Source organism: Mauremys reevesii, linkage group 8 (genome assembly GCF_016161935.1).
Source record: "Mauremys reevesii isolate NIE-2019 linkage group 8, ASM1616193v1, whole genome shotgun sequence".
NCBI lineage: Eukaryota > Metazoa > Chordata > Testudines > Geoemydidae > Mauremys > Mauremys reevesii.
Genome location: NC_052630.1, coordinates 36,535,211 through 36,555,073, shown reverse-complemented (window position 1 = coordinate 36,555,073; position 19,863 = coordinate 36,535,211). Strand labels below are relative to the sequence as shown.

The 19,863-nt window shown below is 51.7% G+C and overlaps 1 protein-coding gene across 6 annotated transcripts; it reads right to left on the bottom strand.

Moving 5' to 3' along the window:
• Positions 1–3,157: 3,157 nt before the first annotated feature.
• LOC120371140 (protocadherin-10-like) lies at positions 3,158–13,892 on the bottom strand. Of its 6 annotated transcripts, XR_005584158.1 has the most exons (6): positions 13,511–13,892; positions 9,895–12,879; positions 6,390–6,448; positions 6,183–6,271; positions 5,235–5,676; positions 3,158–3,582 (listed from the first exon to the last, which is right to left on the bottom strand). XR_005584158.1 is itself a non-coding variant. In XM_039486697.1 (5 exons), the coding sequence occupies exons 2-5, from the start codon at positions 12,490–12,492 to the stop codon at positions 5,417–5,419; spliced, it is 3,006 nt and encodes a 1,001-aa protein (XP_039342631.1). In that variant the 5' UTR covers positions 12,493–12,879; positions 13,511–13,892; the 3' UTR covers positions 3,158–5,416. The 6 variants fall into 6 exon arrangements, 4 of the variants coding, with proteins under 4 accessions (XP_039342631.1, XP_039342632.1, XP_039342634.1 ...); XM_039486697.1 differs by having other exon boundaries at positions 3,158–5,676; XM_039486698.1 differs by lacking the exon at positions 13,511–13,892 and adding an exon at positions 13,259–13,364 and having other exon boundaries at positions 3,158–5,676.
• Between the last annotated feature and the right edge of the window lie 5,971 nt (positions 13,893–19,863).

Genomic DNA, 19,863 nt, shown 5'->3' with positions numbered 1-19,863 from the left:
GTGGTTCTGACACCTGGAAGGTATTTCCAAGGTACATTAAGAGACAAGGGGTTGGGGAATGTAAATTACATAAGATCATCAAGAGGAGAAGGAGATTGCAGGGAACAGATTGATTTGTATTTTAACAAACAAGCAGGGGAAGAAACCATCATGGAACTTCTGTCACCTTCTTCCTGGCTTGAATGAACTTTACTTTAGGGGATAACCTCCAGAAGAATCCATTTCAAAGACTCACAGGATTAAAAAAGGGGAGGGACAGAAAACCACAAGTGATCTTTCACCTAAGAAGACAATTGAACCAAATACTCTGGACTTTGTGGGGAAGCTTAACCCAAGGCTTGGTCAGCCACCTTGCTGGGAGGTAGATTAGTAAAGAAACTACCTTGAACAAAGGTTGTAGCATGTTTTGTTAAGTTTAGACTCCTAGAAAGGGCTTTTCACTTTTATTTGCTTGTAACCAGTTCCAACTCTACTCTTTCTACTTGAACTCACTTAAAATCCTATCTTATTTTTGTTAACAAACTTGATTTACTTTTAATCAAACCAAGCCAGGACTGTGTTTGATTTAAAGTGAACGTTAACTTCAGTTAAAGTGGTAATGCTGGGTATTGTATCTTCAAAAGGAACAAAAGAACCTTAAAAGCACCAAAGAATCCGGTGGCACCTTATAGACTAACAGACGTTTTGGAGCATGAGCTTTTGTGGGTGAATACCCACTTCGTCAGATGCATGTGGGTATTCACCCACGAAAGCTCATGCTCCAAAACGTCTGTTAGTCTATAAGGTGCCACAGGATTCTTTGCTGCTTTTACAGATCCAGACTAACACATCTACCCCTCTGATAAAAGAACCTTAATACCTCTCTGATGATCCAGGAGAGGGCTCCACTTTGCAGAGCCCCCAGTTTTGGGAAAATTCAGGACTCTGACTCATTGGGGTCATCTTGCCAGGTGTAACCACATTGGGGCTTCTGTGTTGTAGGCAGGCTGTAGGGAACAGAAAACTGAACCAGGGCTTAACACACAGACACTCAGTGCATGTTTTTACGCTGGCTAGAAACATTCAGTCAAGAGAACTACAGCAGCAGAGCATTTTGAAGCACTCGGGATTACAAGGCAGGCAGTGACAAAACTCCTCACTGGTTTGGATTGCATCCCCGAATTTGGCACATACCCAGTAAGTGTTATAGGGAATTAAGTCAATGTAATGGAGTTATTGCTTCTTGATTGTATTACTTTCCGCAGCAATCCGGTTTCTGTAAACCATCCAATTTCATATGAGGTTGTAAGACTTTAGCTTCCTGAAGTTTCTTTGTTTTTCCTTAACATTCTTCATAGGCCAGGAAACCACCCCTTTATGACCACAAAATTATATGCCAAATTGTAAAATTGGAATATGAAGATTTCATTTCTAGAACCTGCTCTGAATCTGGCAAAAACATTAATAATAAAACATCTAAAACACTCTCTCTGAAGATCTCAAAGCCCTTTATAAATATGACTTGAATGAAACCTCACAGCTCACTTATGAAATAAGGCAATATCATTAGCCTCGTTTTACAATGAAACACAGAGTGATTGTTTTTATTTTACCTAAGATCATGTGGCAGGAATGTGGATAGAAGTCAGGTCTCCCGAATTCGAAGCCTGCTTTCCTTAACTGCAAGATCATGCTTCACCGAAGATTACCTCCTGGCCACTGTTTAGTGGCCCCTATGAAGTGACTTGGTGAGCTCCGTCCATTTCCGAACAGATAAGTATCATCTACATCCCCAAAACCAGCTGTAGAATCGGCACTGGTTAGCCCACAGCTGGCAGACTCGGCAGAGAAAACAATGACTGGCCCAATTCATTTCCACTAGGGGTTAGCTCTAAAGCCTAATTATGACAATTTAACGTCAACGTTGTTAAAAAGTCATTGCTGATCAATCATGGGAGAAAGTGGGAAGATCAGGTGATGAAAATCTGCCTCGTCTAACTGTGTGCATCCTCTCATTTGGGGATCACAAGCAGGTGTAGTGTGGGTTGTATTTGCAGCGTGGGAGGAGGGTACCTGATGACCCTCGCTCCCCTTCCCTCCCCCCTCAGTCTTACTTCTGTATTTGGGAAAGTTGCACTGACGCTGCCCAAGCTCTGCAGCTAATCAGGGAACTCCAGTAAAAAGAACGAAAGAAAGCGGTTGGAGAGGGGAGGATTTTTCCATGGCAAATCTGACACATCTGCTTCCAGACACCTACGTCCTTGCTTTTGGCACATATCCAGGGATAGGTGCTTGTCTTCCTGCTAGTCCAGATGCCAGGTGTGGGTGGCGAGTCTCCCAGGAAAAGCTTAACTGAATAGTAGAAACAATGCAAAGGACACCAATAGGTCATTGTATTTAGCTTGCAGCTTTCATGCAGAAGGATACTGAAGTGCTTTCCTCGGAGAGAGGTTAGCAGCCCTGTGTCTAGTACAGCTGAACTGGCTAGACCCGTTATTGTAGGATCGGCGCCTGGGCAGGTGAGCAACTGGGACTTTCTGCAACCTTTGCGGGCCCTAACCCTGAGAAGAGCAGGGGGACACCTTGATCCCCTGTGCCACTTAGAACATCCCCGTGGGGTTGTTCTGCCAGCTCGGGATCTCCAAGATCTGCAGCTGCTCCAGCCACGCCTCCTTTCTCCCCAGGGCCAGAAGAGGGGTCGGGGAGAATGGCTAGTCCACCTACTTGTTCCCCCAACGCTGAGGAAATCCTCAGGGAGCTGGTGAAACAAGCTTGACGGCCCCCAAGCGGGTACCTGGGGCGGCAAGCGGCCTGCCGATCGCCGTGAGGGTAGCAGTCAGGCTGCCTTCGGCAGCGTTTCTGCGGGAAATCCGCGGGTCCCACGCTAATTCCGCGGCTGGTAGACTAAGGAGCGGACCGGCGGACCTCCCTCACGCGCGTCTCCGAAAGCCGCCTGACTACCATGCTTGGGGCTGCAAAATACATAGAGCTGCCCCTGTTATCACCGAAGTGGTTGAAGGGGCCAAGAATCCAGCGAGGTCTGTACAGGGATACTGCAGCCATCCCTGAACGGAAGCCGTGCAGGTGAGGAATGCAATAGTGCACACAGCAGAGATTTTAAAAGGAAAGCAAGGGCTCTTCCGTGGAAACGACAAGATGAAGTATTTTAATAGCATCCAATATAGTAATCGCGGCAAATTACAGAGATTTAAAAGATCTCCAGCAAGCTTTGGCCAAGTCCCCGCTCGGAGACGACGATAATATTCTGCCCAATGAAAGGTGAAAAACAAAACCATCGGAGAAACCGTTGCCAGCGTGGCTGCTGTTTGTTGCCCATCAGAAAAGCCATAGAGCTGTCTGAGCTATTAAAATACAATGTTATTAGTATAAAGCAAACACTGTGAAACAAAGGCTACTTGCTGAAAGGGAATTTCTCATGCACTGCATGTATTGTTCGAAATGAGCTGTAATTCAAAAGCCTAGCAATCTTCCTTCTGTGACTCTGGCACACTTCTCCACACGGTTTCCATGCCCACACACCAGCATAGCTCTCCAGGAAAATTGTTCCTCTGTGTTATTTTAAATCGGTTTGTCAGTTCAAATCTGTCAACAAAGAGGCGATTCAGATTCAGAGACATTTGGGATCTCGGGGGCTAGTCCCAAGCAAGATAAAATTAGAATCGCCTGATCTGAGCTGTGTCCCCACTCCCACCTACGTGACAAATTTGAACGAGCTTGGACTTTCTCGATGGTGGTGGACAATCATCTTCAGTTGAGTTTCTCAAAGGAAATATACTCTTCGGGCTCTAGGCTGAGTACAACTAACAGAGGAGTTTGTAAGGAGGTGGGCAGAGTTGTTTTTGATTTGGGATTCTGCCTGATTGTGTGTTTAATGCCTTAAAAAGCAGCGTGGGGTGGAGTGAAAACTTTTCTTTGATCTGCCAGGGCAGCTAGAGCGGTGATGTGCTTGTGTGCAGGAGATCATCACCCCATCTAAAGATGGATCCCACCATACCGCTCACCAGTCAAAAGGGGGAGTTTATTTTTGTCTCATAGGGGAAAAAACAAAAGTGGGCTCTGGGGAAAGAAATCTCGCTGAGATCCACCCCACAGTCATCACCAAGGGGGCTGTTATTGGTGAATAAGACAGCAGAGCCTTCCCCTAAATGTAGAGGATTCCAGGGGTTTGCAGGAGGCCAACGCCATCCAGGTAGAAGACTGAGCCCCTGTACCATGTCTGACCCCCATGCGGAGTCCCAGGCTAAATGGCAACTTGGCTTCATTGAGACTCTGGTACCATAACCAGGGTCTCTGCCTTCAGTGCTCCTGAGATTCCAGAGGGATGCTAAGTAGAAAAGATGATATAGCCCCACTCTGTGTGCCCCCTGGCTGCTCAGTCTCCATCCCATCCCCCTTCCACATCACAGACCACAAAGAGGAGGAGGTGTGGGTCCCTTGCCTGGGAACGCGAGACTTGCCCGTAAACTCTCTCTTTAAGAACTCTTAGATCCTGGAAACTTTTAGTTATAATTTGAATAATAAAAAACTGTCTTCCCAGATGAGATCTGCGTTCAGATGAGAGGATAAAAAATTACAACACCCGGCAGTTGTTTGTTATGTTTTTTAACTGTCAGTGAGGCCAGAAACAATGGGCTGGTTTTAGCATGATGTGCGCTGCCTCTATGTCTCCCCTGTAACTGATCTGTGCTCCAGGTCTAAGAAATTATTACAGTATTCCATAACTCCTTAATTTATGGAGAGTTCTCCCTGCCCAGGTACTATCTATGTTTGCTTTAAACCGAGTAGCTCTCTCAGCCCTCTTGATTTTAACATGGCATTTTGCAGCCATTCCAGTGCTTTCAACGGTCAGAAACATACACGTGTACTTGATACATTCACACAGCCTCACGAGGAAAGAAGTTACAATAGTTACAAAATGGAGCTTGCTAAAGGCTTCTTGAAATGAAAGCCGAGGGCTGCTTGGATTTTCGGCCCCCAGAATAAGTCTGCATGGGGATGTGTTTAACACAAGGCAAATCCTTCCTGTAATCCTCACACCCACTACTAAAGGGTCATGTACCCACCAATACACAGACCAGCTACCGCCCCTGCAGAATGACATAGGAAGAATCTTAATGTAATTCGTCCAGCCTCCCATTTCATTCCTTCTCTCGGTTCAAGTGCTGCAAATCCATCTCCTCTTCTGTCCAGCTGCAGACCGGAGACTGGACTTGGTTAATTACAATAATAGGTACCTGGGCTGCAGGCAATGTCTTCGCATCACACTCAGCAGATTAGCAAGTAGGGCACTGCGTGGACCCCACTGCTTCTTGGACTGTATGAAAGCTGCAGGCTGGAAAGGGCAACTGATCCCATCTCAGTTTCTCCAGGAACATGAACAGAGCTGCCCCGGCCCGGCGCTCTGGTCTGGCAGCCATTATTTTAGGTCATTGTTGATAATCATGCTGTCGCCTATGTCGCAATAGGTGGCCATTTTCTTCCTCTTCCCAAAAGTGGAGAAGCTGTTTTTGTCCTCCGGATCCAGGCAGCGGGGCCCCTCCTTGTTTGCCAGCATGGTTGGGGTCCCTGGTATATAAACGTTGTGCTGGTAATCCAGAGGCGGAATGTGCGGAGGGTACAGGGGGCCGTATCTGGGGGTCCAAATGCTGTTGGAGGCCCCGGATGCTTTCTGGAATTCTGGAGAAAGCAAACGTTAGCTAGCGCCGGGAAAAGCTGCTGGGGACCAGAAAGGATCAGTAAGCCAGATACACCCTCCCCCCAATCCAGCCGCGCCTTAATCTGCCTTTAACTTGCCTGGGGTAGGAAGAAATGAATCCGTTCAAGGGGCTGGGCTGCACGCCGGTGGCGCTCGAGTACCGCTCTACATCACTAGCTCTGGTGCCTATAGCTGTTGTGACTGGTACATAGGAAGATTCCTCTCACTACCATGATGCGTTTCCAGCATCCCAGTGCTCCCTTCACCGCTCCCCCCACCCATTCCTGGCGATGCACTGGCCTCGGGCGAGGCTAGGGTTTGGAGCAGCCCGGGCTCCGATGCGGGATAAAGCACATACAGCGCTGGTGGGGAATGAAAGGCTCAGACAGGGCCTTAGGCTGGCAGCCTGGTTCGGTTTCCCCGGCCAGTTTGGGCGCAGCCTGGTTAGACTTTAGGCGTGTGATGTTCTGCACTACCCAACACTAACCAGAGACTGGAGTGACCAGGGTACGTAGCCTGTCGTGCTCTTTCTGGACTCCTCTGCGGACTCCCCCTACGTCCTCCAGACTCTGTGAACTAAAGAGAACCACCATCAAGACAACAAAGACGCCATGAAGACTCCACTCATATTCGGGTCAGCAATAACCGTCCCTCCCCCTTTACCCCATGCCCTCTAAGTATTCGGTTCTGGTACCTTTTCAGGGCTGATCGCTGGGGTTTTGTAGGCAGCCAGTCCGTATTGGGCTGTTTGATCTGTAAAACACAGGAAATATACATTAGACACATGGAATTTCCATCTTTCTGGCGCGTGGGTTTGCGATACCCATCACCTCCCCCCCAAAGAAGCGTTGAGTGCTTAATGCTCACAGCAAAGGGAATTGAATTAATTAGGTTACATCCTTTTGGCTATGTGGCTAGGTTGGGTTGGTCTGCGCTAGATGAACTCTGCCTGCTTTTCGGGCAAATTGAGAAACCACTGAAGGCCCAGGTTCCATGTGGTTAGGGGGTGAATTAGCTACACTCCGAAATAGGTGGGAAATGATCGCTAGAGCAAGAGAAGTGAGATGCCTTCTAGGTATATCTCCTAGGGTTATGTGAAACTGATCACTCGACAGAATCTCCAGCTCTGATAAAAAAAAGTCACCCCCAAGAACCCATACACCTGACGCTACCCGAGGAGTGAAAAGTGCAAGGCAGAGACAGAGGGCAAATGGCAGGACAATGCTGCCCTATTCTCCTTGTTCTGGGGGAGGTACAGTTTTTCCCACTGAAAGCTAAAGCTGTCACTCCGCATGCAGTTATTGGTCTGCTTTCGGATCTCATTCAGATTACAGTATTTAATTACTGTCCCTGCCAAAGCGCAGGAACAAAGCTGCTGCTTGCTTGTAGGATTTCTGCGTTTAGAACAACTAACAAAGGGAGCTGTCTTATCTTTTATGTTTCACCAGTGAAGCAACAAGCCGTCTGCTTCCAGAAATCCATTGAAAACTCTCTCTGGCCCGCACTCTAACCCACTTCAGTTGCTCTCTGTAAATATGTTGCCGGTCTAAATAATCTGCCTGTTCTTCTAATCCATCTCCTTCAAAGAATAGAAGGTGATGGAACATCAGATACGAACATGAACGGAGAAGCAAACAGGGCTTTCAAAGAGGCTCATTTGTATTCTGTTTTCTCGGTCAGACTCCAGCTTGGGTTTAGCCAGAGTGATTTTTTAATCTCAGTGTCAGACTCGCTGGATTGTGAAATGGAAGCTGTATTCGATTTGGCTTGCATTAAAAATCCCCAATTATTTCACTATTGTTGCACAGTTTTATTTAATATGCCTGCCTCGTTGTCATTTAGGTCAGACGTTGGAAGGCTCCAGTTCCTGCCTTGTCAATGATTTCTCAGGCCAGGGCCAGCGCAAACTGGGTGCAGTTGATCCTGGTCATTGGCCAAGTGTGAGCTCAAAAGCGAGTCCGAATCAGGGAAGCCATTTCTGAGGATTTAGGGGTAAAAACTTAAATGTCTTAGAGGTGGCTGTAACTGAAAAGACAGATTAGTGAGCATTCAAATTCCAGGCTTCCCTTCCTTGGGAGGCAGCATGAGGGGTGGGAAATGTATTAGGGATGAGATCCGGTGAGCTCAGGACATATCTCCCTCCCACCTCCGCCCTCGTTCCAGAAAACAGCCAAGAGAAAGAAGCCGGTGGAGTTACAGCGGCGGGAGTGAGATAGGAATCAGGCCAATTACTGCATTCTGAAAGCAATGCGCCTCTGAAGCCAACTAGCCCGTGGTAGTAACCAAAGTAACTGTTGGGACATAACTGAGCCCTCTAGTGTTCTGCTGGCATTTGGTAACACAGGTTTGATAGGAACTTGCTTTGCCCCTTACAGAGCCATCCATCAGCTCTCAAAGCGCCACTCAGACATCCAAGAATTATGCCTCACTGCACCTCTGTGAGGTAATACTATCTCCATTTTACAGAAGGGAAACTGAGGCACAGAGACACAGGAAATCTGACAGAGCAGAAAGCGAAGTCTTCAAGACTTGTCTCCCCCTCCTACACTAGATCACGCCTCCTTTCTTCTCCCTCTTCCCCGCTACCTCAGTTTTCACATCTTAATTCCCAACCCCCGTCTGTAAATATGGATCCATTCTTTCATTACAGCTTTTTTTCTCTTAATATTTGTAAACCTTTTTTTTATTATTTAGTTTCGATTGAGGTGGCTTAGTCTGGTATCTCCCTACACCAGCCTGAGGCTGAGAGGTGTGGAAATCAGCTGTGTGCGGAATGTCACTAGAGGGAGTTTGTAACTGACTGGAGGAAAATCGCATTAACATATTAGACAACTGTGTCCAATGATCCAAGGGAAAATGTGAAAAGAAAACCTGTCTACAGAATGTCTTGTGCTTATTTTAAAAAAGGATATTTTGTTAAAAGTAAAATGTTTGTAAGTGGATTAGACTTCTCATCCCCATCCATCCCCGGTAATCGCGTTATTGAAAGAGTATTTCATCTAAAAAATTAGACGTTATTCATTTAAATACCTAACAAATGTTGACATAAAAATCTCTTTAAATCTTTTTTTTCTCTCCGAGCGCAGAGTCTAGGCGTTTGCACCATCTAGTGATCAGTTCACCGAAATGTCAGGCATTTGTCTTCTGCAAAGTGCTCTTCCCCTTCAATGACAATATTTCAGCATTAATTTTAATAGATGCCAGGAGAAAAGTGGTGTCCTTAGGAAATGGGGGAATGGCGAAGTATCTCAGTTAAAAAGGCAAGGAGATGCCTCTGAAGGAACCAAACAAGACACCAGGACTCAACTGTGATGACTGGAGAGGCAATACTGCAGCATGACCCCCTTCGCTCCCTTCGTTAGTTTGGGAAGGATTTTAATCGCCACATGAAACCTCCCCTGCCCTCCAACAAAGCCACTTAGGGCAATTTATAAATAATAATAATAAAACCCGAAAAGAATCGTCACTAGTAGGAAAGCACTGGGTGCGGTAACTGATGCAGCATTGGGCAATGACTGCATCTGAATCTGCTTGAGCCGGGTGTATCTGCCTGAATTTCTTACTGAGACAAAGGAGCTGAAAATCCCCATGGGCCACTAGAGCGCCTGAGTAATTCCTGCCGCCTGTAATATGTGCTATGGGGAAATACAGAACAGAGAGTGAAATTTCAAGAGGCTTAAACCACCGCTTGCTTTGCTGCCCGGCTGTCATGTCTGGCTCTCTTGAAGGAAGGCTACGGGGTTGTGCAGCCGCGATCGGGGGCTAAGCGAGAGCCCTCAAAGGGGGACAGTCATCTCCTGAGACAGCCCTTGGCTTTCCTGGGCACGCTCCGTATTTCAGTCTTAATAGGAGCTGGGCTGCAGCTTCTGAGCGCTTTCTGCTATTTTCGCTAATTTAAAATGAGCCTGACGTTCCCCAAATCATTAACTGAAACGGGTAAGGAGCGTGCTGGAGAATTCCCTGCTGTCTGACGGGTACTAATTCCGACACAGCCACTTGATCAAAGGGTCGGGTAATTATCTTTAAAAAGTTGTGCCTGAATGGAAGGATTTCTCCCAGCTCAGATTCGTTTCCAAGGGGGCGGGGGCGGGAGAGAAGAAGGGGGGAAAGCCGGGCTAACCCTTGAAGGGGTATTTCATGGCACTCTCTCCCGGTGCGTCTCCCTGAGCCGCACCGGTTGTACTGCAGCGCAGGGTTACCTGGCTGGCGGCACTGACGGTGTTATTGGCCGCTCGGGGCTTCCTTCCCGGCCCTGGTAAGTTCTCGGCGGCTTTCTCGTTGTTCCTCGGGGGACTCGGGCTGTAGGGCTTTAGGAACATGAAGTCGCTCTTGGCGGACTCCGGGCTCAGGCAGACTTTGTAGCAGTAGCCCGGAGGGCCGCTTCCCGCCCCGTCCAGGCAGTTGGTGGGCACTTTGTTGCCCGAGGAGAGCTGGGGCTTGATGTTGGAATTTTTGAAGACGTCGGCCGAGGCCCCGGCCTTCACGCAGCAGCAGGCGGGAAGGGAGCAGCCGTAGCCATGCAGGGAGTGCCGGTCCTTGTGGCACTTGATGGCCATGAGGATGATGATGGCCACCAGAAAGGTGAAAGACACGGACCCCAGGGAAACGATGAGGTAGAGAGTGAGCGTGGAGGAGGAGAGCTCGGGGTTCAGGGAGAGCTCGTTGAACTCGGACAGTGTCTCGGGCACGCTCTCCACCACGGACAGCAGTAGGGACACCGAGGCGGAGAGCGACGGCTGCCCGTTGTCCCGCACCTGGATGACCAAGCGGTGCCTGGTGGCATCTTTGTCCAGGAAGGCTCGGATGGTGCGGAGCTCGCCAGTGTACAGGGCCACGCTGAAGAGGCTGGGGTCAGTGGCCTGCAGGATCTGGTAGGAGAGCCGGGAATTCTGCCCGGAGTCCGCGTCTAGGGCAGACACCTTCCCCACCAGGTAGCCGGGGTCGGCCGAGCGGGGCACCACATCTGTGGCAAGCGAGCCGTTGCGGGGCACGGGCGAGACGATGACCGGCGCGTTGTCATTCTGGTCCAGGACGAAGACGTTGACAGTGACATTGCTGCTGAGCGGGGGGAAGCCCGCGTCCTGCGCCTGCACCTGCACCTGGAAGTTGCGGATCTGCTCGTAGTCCAGCGAGCGCAGCGCGTACATGTGCCCGCTGTCCGAGTTGATGGAGACGTAGGTGGCCACGGGCATGCTCTGGATGTGCCCCTCAGCAATAGAGTAGGACAGGTAGGCGTTCTGCCGGCAGTCGGGGTCCAGGGCGCTGACGGAGCAGATGGAGGCGCCCGGGGCGTTGTTCTCCAGCACATAGACGCTGTAGGAGGGCTGCAGGAAGCGGGGCGCGTTGTCGTTGATGTCCGACACCTGGACGGTCAGGGTCTTCCTGGTGAGCAGCGCCGGCGAGCCCATGTCCCGCGCCGTGATGCTGACGTTGTACTCGGGCACGGCCTCGCGGTCCAGCGCCGCGGTGGTGACCAGCGTGTAGTAGTTGCGGAAGGCGGCCTGGAGCTGGAAGGGCACGTTGTGGGGGATCTCGCAGCTCACCTGCCCGTTGTCTCCGGAGTCCCGATCCAGCACGCTGATCACAGCGATCACGGTGCCCGGCGGCGCATCCTCCAGCACGGGAGTGGAGACCGAGGTGAGGCTCACCTCCGGCGCGTTGTCGTTGACGTCGAGCAGGTGCACCAGCACCCGGCAGTGCACGGCCACCGCCGAGGGGCCGCGGTCCTTGGCCTGCACGTAGAGCTCGTGCAGGCGCGCGCGCTCGTAGTCCAGGGGGCCGGCCAGGCGCACCTGCCCGCTGCGCGGCTCCACGCTGAAGAGCTGGCGCACCCGGGGCGGCGCGTGGCCGCTGAAGGAGAACTCGATCTCGCCGTTCGTGCCCTCGTCCAGGTCCGTGGCGTTGAGCTTGATGACCAGCGTGCCTGGGGGCGCGTCCTCGGGCAGGCTCACCCCGTACGAGGGCTGGTCGAAGGCCGGCACGTTGTCGTTGGCGTCCAGCACGGTGACTAGGATTCCGGCCGTGCCCGAGCGCTCCGGGAGGCCGCCGTCCACGGCGGTGAGCAGCATGCGGTGGCTGCGCTGCTGCTCGCGGTCCAGGGCTCGCTCCAGCACCAGCTCGGCGAACTTGCTGCCGTCGCTGCGGGTCTGCACCTCGAGCGAGAAGAAGCCGTTGGGGCTGAGCTGGTAGGTGCTCAGGGAGTTGGTGCCCACGTCCGGGTCTTGCGCGCTCTCCAGCGGGAAGCGGGCGCCGGGCAGCGCCGACTCGGTGACCTCCAGCACGTACTCCGGCCAGGGGAAGCTGGGCGCGTTGTCGTTGATGTCCAGCACCTCCACCTCCACGCGGTACAGCGCCAGCGGGCTCTCGATCACCAGCTGCAGGTGCAGCAGGCAGGCCCCGCCGGCCTCGCACACCTCCTCGCGGTCGATCTTCTCGTTGACGAAGAGGATCCCGTTCTCCAAGTTCACCTCCAGGTGCTGCTTGGTGCCGGCCCGGGACACTATGCGGAACCGCCGCGTCGACAGCTTGGACACGTCCAGACCGAGGTCCTCGGCGATGTTAGCCACGAAGGCGCCGTGCTCCAGCTCCTCCGGGACAGAGTAGAGCAGCTGGCCGGCCGCCGGCTCCAGGCAAGAAGTCACTAGGAGCAACAGCATCTGCCAGCTCCAAGTCCAGCCGCTGCCCCAGACTCCAGTTCCCATGGCGCAGGGGCCCCTGCTCCGGCAGCGCCTCCAGGGACCCGAGACCACCCGTGCCACCCAGCAGGAGTTTGCTCTGTCTCCCCGGGCACAAGGCATCGGAGGCGAAGGGTGCGGTGGTTAGCCCGGGCCTGAGAGCGCCGCCGCTGCTGCTGTGCCGCTCCCCCGCTTGTGTTTGTCCAACACTTGGACTTCCAACTACTTTCGGGCTCACAGACGGAGCAGCGGAGGGAGGACCCGCCTCGCATTTCAGCACCGCATTGGTGGACAGAGGAGTCGAAAGCCGGAGCTGTAATTACTGCCGGAATGGTTAACCCTTTGCTGACGAGGGCGAGGAGCGGGAGAGAGCGCGATGTGTTAATTCTAATGCCCGGGAGATTGCAATAATTTCCATACAGGAAAAGGTCAGGTATCTTCCCAGCGTGGCACGGAACTGCCTGACGGAGACGGATTCCGCCCCAGCGACTTTATTGCAAAGAAAAAAACCTGTTTGAACGGAAAGAACACAACTCCCATTAAATCTGATCACACCGCCCACTAGGACCCACCCCCGCGGGGACCCATTGACTGGCCTTCGCCTCTCCGCCCAGAGAGAGGAAGTTTATGTTACTGGTTACTGGGCGACTGCATCTCTAGCCCCGAGCAGATGAATATGGGGCCAGTAATATTTTCCCACAGATGTTTGCTTCATCCTTGTGGTAGATTAAAGACCCCGAAACACACCGAAAGCCAAATCCTCCGTATGAATATCCTGACATCAGCCTCCATGCATGGATTTAACCTTTAACAGATGGTTAAGCTCCCACAGAATTGATTACATTTTGCTGCACACCGTTTTCCTTGTAATGCTGACTTTTTTAATTACCAGAGAAGGGGATTACATCCCAGACAGCCGGCTCAAGGCTGATTCCATCAGCACAGAGACATGGAGAAAGGCCCCCCTCCTGCTTCCCTAACACCCTGCCCTCTTCGAGCCTGCAGGATTTCCAAAGTGTCTCTAATCCAGCAGAGCCCCCTGCTGTGAGAGCAGAGATGGCGGAAAGCGCCCGAAGGGGGGCTCCGTGTGGCTGGCTGTTCAACAGATTTTACATTAACCTTTCTTCAGCAGCGCACACACCTGCAGTGCAGGCTGAGGCTCCAGCCAGCGCCTGCCAGTGGGAAGCTGAGACCAACTTTCTGCTTGTTAATTTTGCCCTTAAACCTCCACAGTTGCTTTTTTTGCTGAGGTGTCTCAGCCGCCCTTCGCGAAGGCAGGGGAGCCGGGTTGGGGATGGCTGGGGCAAGAGTCCGCGTAACGGGAGGGCGTCTCACACCCGAGCCACATTTCTGATCCCCTTAAATGTGAGCAGCAAACCCAGCTGTGATGGCGATTCCCAACAGAACTCATTTTATTTGAAACACGTCCTGTTTTTCTCCCGGAGGCACCCAATTAAGATTTCTCCATTGGATTATCCGGCTCTCCCTTAAACATTTTCTTCAGAAACCTCTATAACTGATACTGGCTTTTATTGGCCAGGAAACTACTCGCTTATCTTCCTAGTTGAGAAGGATGGAAACTGCCAGCGATTTCTCTAGGCGTTAATTAGAGGATATTGTGTAGTCGCGAGAAGCCCCCTAGTGGCAGATCCTTCCCGATGACTTGATTAAAGGGGATAATCTGTTAATCGATTTAAGGGATTGGGGGAGGCGCAGATCTCAGAGGAGATTTATTTCTGCGGTGATGTTTTACAAAACGCAGCTCGGTGCGAGCGCTTTCCCCCTTTGTCTGTTGCTCAGGTTTTGTGCTGAATAATCGGGACGGGAGATGTCTGCTGTCACTATGAAATTACCAAATCACCAGCCCCCACCCTTGCTGCTCCCCTCCCGCCGGGCAACCCAAGTACAAACCAGGCCGCCCCAGGGTGAAGGAGCTGGGCGGGATCGGTAAGGAGACTCAGGGGCCTGGTGGTGCTCGGGGTCCCGGGCAGGAGGGGAGGGGGTATGTGGGATACCAAAGGTGGGGCGGGACCGGAGGGGGGTCGGTGACGAGGCGGGGGGTGAAGTAATGCGGCACAGAGCAGTGGGGAGGGCTGGGAGGCTAGCGGTGGCGGCTGGAAGGGTCAGTGGGGACAGAGCGGGGAGCTCAGTGGTGGTCCAGTGGGAGGCCCGGGAAGTCCTGGTGGAGCACTGACAAGCGAGCGGGGGATAGAGTCAGTATCTCCTGGTGCCCGTGCGGGCACGGGAAGGGGAAGGACAGTGACAGTCCCTTGTGGCACGGGGGTACGCTCTGGGTGCCAGGGGCGCTGCAGGAGGCGTGCTGGGACCGGCGGCAGGGCGAGGAGTGGCTGGAGGGGAGGCGCCGGGGCAGCTATCGGGACGAGAAGTTTCACAGCTCTGGAGACGGTCCTGGTGGGGCGCTGGGGGGCTCCGCAGAGGCGCAGCGCAGCCCCCCTCTTGGTGTAATGGTGCAGCGAAGGCGCGAGGGGACTGATGGGAGTTGGGACCCGTACAGCGCGGGGCAGTTACTGTTCTGGCGAGGCTGGGTGTGTGACTCACAGCTAGGGAGCTCGGGGCGGACTCACCAGGGGAGCCAGGGAGAAGGGTCCTTCGCGAGCAGGTGGGGCAGGGAGATACTGACTCGCAAGCCCTTCTCCCTATAATCCCCTTGGAGCTATATGATGCAGGGAGCCCCACAAACCAGCCTGAAACCAAAAGCTTCCCTACACTTTGTGCCAGGATGCTGCTCAATGTGAAGGAACATTCAGAAGATGCCGAACACAAAGAGGTTTCCCTTGGCACCAGCATCTCCGATAACGGCTGCCAGGGCGCTGCTCAGCACGAGGCCGGAATACAGGCTCCAGAGGGGGTCCCCAATCTCACTTGCATCATCACTATGCCTCCCCCACAGCCAGTTAGTGAGCAAAGCCTCCCTGGACTCAGGGTTTCCAAACTTCCCTCCCCCACCGTCTCAGGAGGTCCCTAAAATAGGCCGTTGTAGCTTCCCTCTTATGTAGAGCAGAGTAAGGCAACTCTCTAGCCCTCACACCTAATTAGAGTTAAAAGGAATCACCTGCCGTAGCACCTTCCCTAGAGGAGCCGGAAAGCACTCAGCAGTGCTCCCAGCTCACACTGGGCAGCTCTCCTGCTCCTCTGGCCCCAGAAAAGGACCCACCACGCCCGGCACCTGTCCCTAGCTTGCCAGGTAAACAAAGCCCCAGCCCTAGGACCTCCCCGCATACCAGTCAAGCATCCTTTACAATCCCAACTAGGTCAAGCCAACAAATCCTTTTAGCGTTTAATCAGCAAGACTCACTATTTCCCACTTAGTGCATCGCTAACTCCAGCTTGCCATGACCACAACCCCGGCCTTCTCCTGTCACTATCCCAGCCTTTCCATAGACCCACCGAGAGCCTGGAGCTGCCACCCTCCTGAGGACCGTACTCCTGGAAGCAACGGGAGAACCATGGCAGAATCGGGTCCGTACGCAAGTATTTCGTACTTGGGCCGGCGATGCTATTGGGGCTGTTGACTTCTACCCTACAAACACTGCCCCGGGAATTGGTCACGCCTACACACTTGTCTCCACCCTGCACCCTCCCTCTCAGGTCTCCGTTACTGCTTGTTCTTTGGGGTTATTGGCACGGAGCACAGATGGGTTTGGTTTCCCCAACACCAGACTTTTTGCAAACGGTCAAAACACAAAATCAACACAAAACCCTTCAGAAATCTCTTCCGTTTGTCGTTTTCATATAAAAAAATGTATTCTTCTGTCTGGGCCTCCCTTCCCCCTCCACGCCTCCTGGCCCCTTCAGTCTGCTTCCCAGCTTCATCCTCAATGCCTGTGTGCATGCTCCCCTTCCCGGTGTCTTTGCTCTCTCCATACTCCAGAGAGTTGCAGTCTCATCTTTCGTAGGCGTTTTCCTTCACTGTCTCCTCCTCTCGCCTGGCTTCCCTTTGTTCTCTCTCTTCCTCCTCCTTTCCTGCTTTTCTGTCTTCATGTAATTTTTGCACTATTTCTATTCCTTTAGGCTTCTCCTCCCCTGGCTGGTAGCGCCCTCCAAGGGAGCTCTCCATCTCCCCTGGGACCTTCCTTCTCCACAACATATGGCATCCTCTTGTGGCCTCCCTGCTGATTCTCCTTCCATGTTCCTTGCTCTCCTTCTCCTGGCATTTCCTGGGGCTGCCAACTCTCTGTTTTTTTGTGGGGGGCCCCTGGTGCTTCTGCATCCTTGTTTCCCAGTAAGCTTCCCCTGCTCATTCTACGGGGCCCTCACCTGCTCACGGATGGTTCACCTACCCTATTCTTTGGTGGTTTCCCTCCCTCCTCAAGTGGCTTCCCCCTTTCTCTCCTTTGCCTGGTGTCTCACCTATCCATCCTTCCCATTGTTGATGGCTCTCTGCTGCTCCCTACTTAGAATCATAGAATATCAGGGTTGGAAGGGACCTCAGGAGGTCATCTAGTCCAACCCCCTGCTCAAAGCAGGATCAATCCCCAACTAAATTATCCCAGCCAGGCTTTGTCAAGCTTGACCTTAAAAACCACTAAGGAAGGAGATTCCATCACCTCCCTAGGCAACCCATTCCAGTGCTTCACCACCCTCCTTGTGAAAAAGTTTTTTCTAATATCCAACCTAAACCTCCCCCACTGCAACTTGAGACCATAACTCCTTGTTCAGTCATCTGCCACCACTGAGAACAGTCTAGATCCATCCTCTTTGGAACCCCCTTTCAGATAGTTGAAAGCAGCTATAAAATCCCCCCTCATTCTTCTCTTCTGCAGACTAAACAATCCCAGTTCCCTCAGCCTCTCCTCATAAGTCATGTGCTCCAGCCCCCTAATCATTTTTGTTGCTCTCCGCTGGACTCTTTCCAATTTTTCCACATCCTTCTTGTAGTGTGGGGCCCAAAACTGGACACATTACTCCAGATGAGGCCTCACCAAAAAATATATGCAGGTATACCTATCTCATAGAACTGGAAGGGACCCTGAAAGGTCATTGAGTCCAGCCCCTGCCTTCATTAGGAAGACCAAGTACTGATTTTGCCCCAGATCCCTAAGTGGCCCCTTAGAGGATTGAACTAAAAACCCTGGGTTTAGCAGGCCAATGCTCAAAAATCACGGAGTTATCCCTCTCTCATCGAAGTATGCTGCTACCCTGTTTCCTGCTGTCACTCCATCTCTATTTTCCCTGTGTAGCTGGGATCTAAGGGGATTAGCGCAATGAAGAAACCAAGGACAAGGGAATAGTAGAGGGCTCACTAGAGGCAGGGAAAGTGAGGGTGCTGGCTGAGTGAAGGCTGGGATAGGAGCTGCACAATGCAGTGAAGGAAGTGCAGAAGCAGAGATCTCCATAATGTGGAGTGTGAAACACGAGAGTCCTGATTCAGCAGAAGGGGCACAGTGGGGGCGGTAAGGGTATTGGCACAGCTGGAAGGGGATATGGGGCTCCCTAGCACAATGGGACAGGGGCTCTGGAACTGCTGTGTATGGTGGGAGGCTCCATGGTAGTGACTGAAGAGGATTGTTGGCAGATTGACGTGTAGAGTGAATTTCTCTGCTCCATTGTGTCTCCTGTGTGTATTGGGGGAGTCCATTGCAGAGGTGGGGAGAAGTGTGGCCCAGTTGTGGTTAGGTCCTGGAGTTGGGCCATGTGCTAGCTCAATGCACTTGTATGTCACGTGTAAAGTTAAATTTCCAATTTTGACTAAGTCACACATGGAAATAGATCTGGCTTCACCCTGTTCCATGGTTGGTTTGTCTGTGCCACAGAACCACTGCACCATTGAAAGCCTATTTCTGAAAGAGGCCTAGGACTAGAATAGCAGGAGGGCTGCAGAGCCGGATTGAGGACCTGTGTGGTGGTCCCAGGACTGAAATAGCAGTTATTACAGGTCAGAATTGATGTGCCCAGGCAGATCGTGTGAGTGGCCCGGGCTGGAAGAGCAGGGGTGCTCCAGGTCAGCATTGATGTGCATTGGCAGAGTTGTGCAAGGGACCAGGCTGGAAATAGCAGGGGTGCTGCAGGTTAGGATTGAGCTGCCTTGGCAAAGCTGTATGGGGGACGCTTCTCCAGCTGCCTGCTGGCGCTCAGCCTTGCCTGGCCTATGTTGTTATTCCACTTCCATGCACACCACAGTTATAAAATTATTTGTTTCAACAAACCTCTAGAAGAATCGCAGAGGAATTTAAACAAAAGCTGACTGTTTATGCCTGTATTGAACACTCTAACATGGGTATAAAATCCACCATCCACACAAACGTGTGTGTGTTAGTCTATTTTCCCATCAAAATGTCAGCAGTGTAAAGCTTGAGACTTGCCTGAAGGGCAGATGCTGCCACAGGGAGCACATATATGGAGATTAGAAAGGGCACTGCTTGTTTGTGAGACCCACAATATTGCTATTAATTTGGTGACTCATTTGCAGGTTGCATTTGTGTAGCCAAATGACAAGCAGGCCATTTCCCCTTTAGTGAGGGCTAGTTTTTGCTAAGTGGATATGTTATGTGAAGTAGGTGCCTCTGTGAGTTAATCATCCATCCTTCCCTCCAGGAGCTTTGACTCCCTGGATTAAATTGGTAAAATAAACAGCAGCGCTTTTAGGGGAGTAAGGTGACTGTGTCAATGAGGAATTTGTATTTATTAACTCTTATAGGGCAAATTGCTTGCCTCCATGTGCTGGGATGCAAAATCTGAAAGGCACACACATCAGATAATGCTAGCAGCACCAGTGCTCAGAGCCACAGTCTCTAATAACTCATGCTAGTCAGGGATGAAAGGCAGAAATGAAATGCAATCAAGTGAAAAAGCAAATAAATATTCCTTCTATTGTGCCCTGAAGGGTCCCAAGCACAGGCTCTGGCAGACCTGCCAAGGGGAACGTGTTTGAAAGGCAGGATGGTGCCCTCCTGGAGAGTTCATTTCCAGTTACCTACAGCAAAAAGGATCAGCTGATCTCAACTGCCACAATGGGGCAGAATCTGTGAGGCCTCTCTCAGGGAGCTGAGTCCTAAACACATCAGAGCCCTGATGGTTGTTATTAAGACCATGAATTGCTCTGAGAAGCAAACAGGGAAGAGATATAAAGGCCTGAGCAATGGCATTAAGGGCCCCATTTCCAAAAGAGCTCAGCTCCTGAACCAGTGAAAGTGGCTGGGTTTTCAGGTGAGTTCTTTTGAAAGCCTGGTCATTACTGTCACCGGGGGAGCTGCAGGGTGCTGAGCCCTAGAAAACCTGTCCCCACAGACTTGATTCTGCAAGGTGCTGAACAACTGTGGGAGGTGCTCAGCTTCCTTAACTCCCATTACTACGCACTCAGAACCAGCAGGAGTTGCTCAGCATCTTGCAGGATTGAGTCCTATATGTCCATAATTATCTGCTTCCTCTCTGAAGCTTCCAGGCGGTCTTCAAGAGAAGCAAAACGCAATAGTTCAGACTGCAGGGCCAGAGAGGTGGATGACTGCTACAAGGTCCACGTTAGAGAGGACAAGT